Source organism: Babylonia areolata, chromosome 23 (assembly GCF_041734735.1).
Source record: "Babylonia areolata isolate BAREFJ2019XMU chromosome 23, ASM4173473v1, whole genome shotgun sequence".
Lineage (NCBI taxonomy): Eukaryota > Metazoa > Mollusca > Gastropoda > Neogastropoda > Buccinidae > Babylonia > Babylonia areolata.
The window spans coordinates 38014613-38017112 of NC_134898.1; the positions used below are offsets into that span (position 1 = coordinate 38014613).

Here is a 2500-nt window from a genome sequence, read left to right on the forward strand (position 1 = left end):
CAGCTGATGAAAATGGCAACAACAACAAAAAATAAAAAAATAAAAAACAAAAAAAAACAACGTCATTGAAACCATCATCATCATCTTCAACTTCTTGTTGATGTTGTTGTAATGTGTGCACGGGGTCATTATTAGTATCATATCTTTGCATCTCCCTTCAGGAGGGGTCTTGGCCTAAACTGAATAAATTACGTTCCGTTTCGTCTCCTCTCTCTCTCTCTCTCTCTCTCTCTCTCTCTCAGTTTAAAACTGGTTTTCAGTGTGAGCAATATTTTGAATATGTGGATAAAAAGTGTTTTAGGGACTGTTTAGTAAAATTACGGCTTGGTTTGCTCCCAATAAATGGATCATTTTTTAGAAGAACATTCAAATGTAATTCAAATTACGCATGTAAACGTTGTAATGTAATCGAAGATGAAAACCATTTTATAAACAATTGCGTCCTTTACAATGACCTGCGGCAAAAACATCTGAACTCTGAAGGTCAATCGTATGTTCACTTGATGAAGAATGGTTCTGTTTACAGTATTCGTAAACTATGCGTTTATATATTTAATGCCCTGAAGATACGACAGGAATTCTGTGACAACAATGATGAAAGTTAGAATTAATTTACAATGCACGAGAAGCACTTTTGTTCTACAGGTTAAGTTAGTACGTATTTTACATTTTGTTGTGGTTGAGTGATCACCATATTGTGTACTTTTGACCTCTTTCTAGGGGCCGGAGGCCTGGAGATTAAAGTTTTGTTCTTGTTCTCTCTCTCTCTCTCTCTCTCTCTCTCTCTCTCTCTCTCTCTTTCACCCTCTCTCAGCCGCTCCCACCACACTCCCCCAACTATCTCTCCCCAACATCCAACCCCATACCCAGCATGTACACCCCCCGAAAACAGTGTATGGATGCTTATATGGCGGGGCAAATAAAATAAGTCATACACATTAAAATGTTACATGTTTGTGTGTGAGAATGTGTGATGGGGAGGTAGGGGGGTGGGAGGGTGGTGGGGGGGGGGGGGGGGGGGGGCTGGCGTGCGTGTGACTGAAACATGATTGAATGACCAAAAAACAAAAAACAAACCGAATGATGAGTGCCCAATGGGAGCTGTCAGTCGAATATATCCAGATAGGCAGCCTGTTGCGCAAAAGACTACGTGTCTATATAGCGCTTGCATCTTGGTCTCTGACCGAGGCTAGGCGCTACAAATGTATCCATATCATCATCATCTACCCCGCCCCCCCACCACCCCCATCCCTCCCGCCAGAAATCCGCCATTGAAGCAGTCCTCCTCCCATCCCATTGCCCCAGTTCCTTCTCCCGCTCTCCTTTCCTTCCCACCTCCCTCCCTTTATTCCTCCATTCCTCGCTTCCTTCTTTGCTTACGTATTTATTCATTCCTTCCTTCTTTCTTTTCTTTCCTTCCTTCCTTCCTCCCTGCCTTCCTACTTCTTTCATCCCTTCCTTTATTCTTTCTTTAACTTCTTCTTCCTTCCTTCCTCCCTTCCTTGCTTCCATCCATCCATCCTTCCTTCCCTCCCTTGCTTCCTTCCTACCTTCCATTCTTCCTTCCTCCCTTCCTTCCTTCCTTCCATCCATCCTTCCTTCCCTTTCTTCCATCCATCCATCCATCCATCCATCCATCCTTCCTTCCTTCCTTATTCTCTTCCTCCCTTCCTCCCTCCCTTCCACCCTTCCTCCCTTCCACCCTTCCTCCCTTCCATCCTTCCTTCCCACCAAGCCCCCACACAAAACGTACCATGCTGCTGAAAGGGTTGGTGGTGCCAGTAGAGGTACTACCGCTACCACTTCCCGACAAAGAAATTGACGGAGACGAAGAAGAAGAAGAAGACGACGATGAAGACAGACCCGTAAAGTCGCCGAAACCTCCCTGCATCGTGCCGCCGCTGTCGCCAGAAGCAGTCATGCTGCCCGTGCTGCCACTACCAGAGGAAGAGCTCCCGCCGCCACCGCTGAGAAACCCGCTCATGTCAGGAAACCCAGAGGATGGGGTGGTCGTGGGCAACTGAAAAGACGAAGAAGAAGAAGAAGAAGAAGAAGACGAAGCCGACCCCCCAAATTCCCCGAAACCAGTACCAGAAGAAGAACCCGATCCTCCTGAACCATCCAGACCCCCGAAATCGCTGAAGTTCGGTGTAGGGGTAGCCGAAGAGGAGGTGGAAGAGGAGGAGATGGGGGTGAACCCTGGGGAGACGCAGACGTTGCAACCCCCGGCGCTGCAGCATTTTTTGTCGCCCAGGCAGTGGCTGTCCACCTGGCACTGGTCAGTGCACGCCACCTGTTGGTCCAGGGCTGGGCACTCCCCGACCTTGTCCACTGCGTGCAGAGAACAGCAGGGTTCACGTCAGAGCAGTAGTGAAGCCAAAATGTTGACCAAAAAAAAAAAAAAAAGACAAACGAGCAATAATCAAGTCAACGCCAAAGTATTGGCAAAGTCAAAGGAGTAGCAGAACCAAATGTGCTGAAGAGCCAAAGTCAAAGCAGT

The 2500-nt window shown here is 47.4% G+C and overlaps 1 protein-coding gene across 1 annotated transcript in view; it reads right to left on the reverse strand.

Annotated features, from left to right (window-relative positions):
* The window catches only part of LOC143298231 (uncharacterized), a 32524-nt gene that overhangs the window by 8861 nt on the left and 21163 nt on the right, over window positions 1–2500 (reverse strand). The window contains exons 7-8 of the mRNA XM_076611034.1: window positions 1754–2331; window positions 1–3 (exon numbers count right to left, since the gene is read on the reverse strand). The exon at window positions 1–3 is cut by the window's left edge and continues 60 nt beyond it. Coding sequence (XP_076467149.1) covers window positions 1–3; window positions 1754–2331 — 581 coding nt within the window. The remainder of the gene's footprint in view (window positions 4–1753; window positions 2332–2500) is intronic.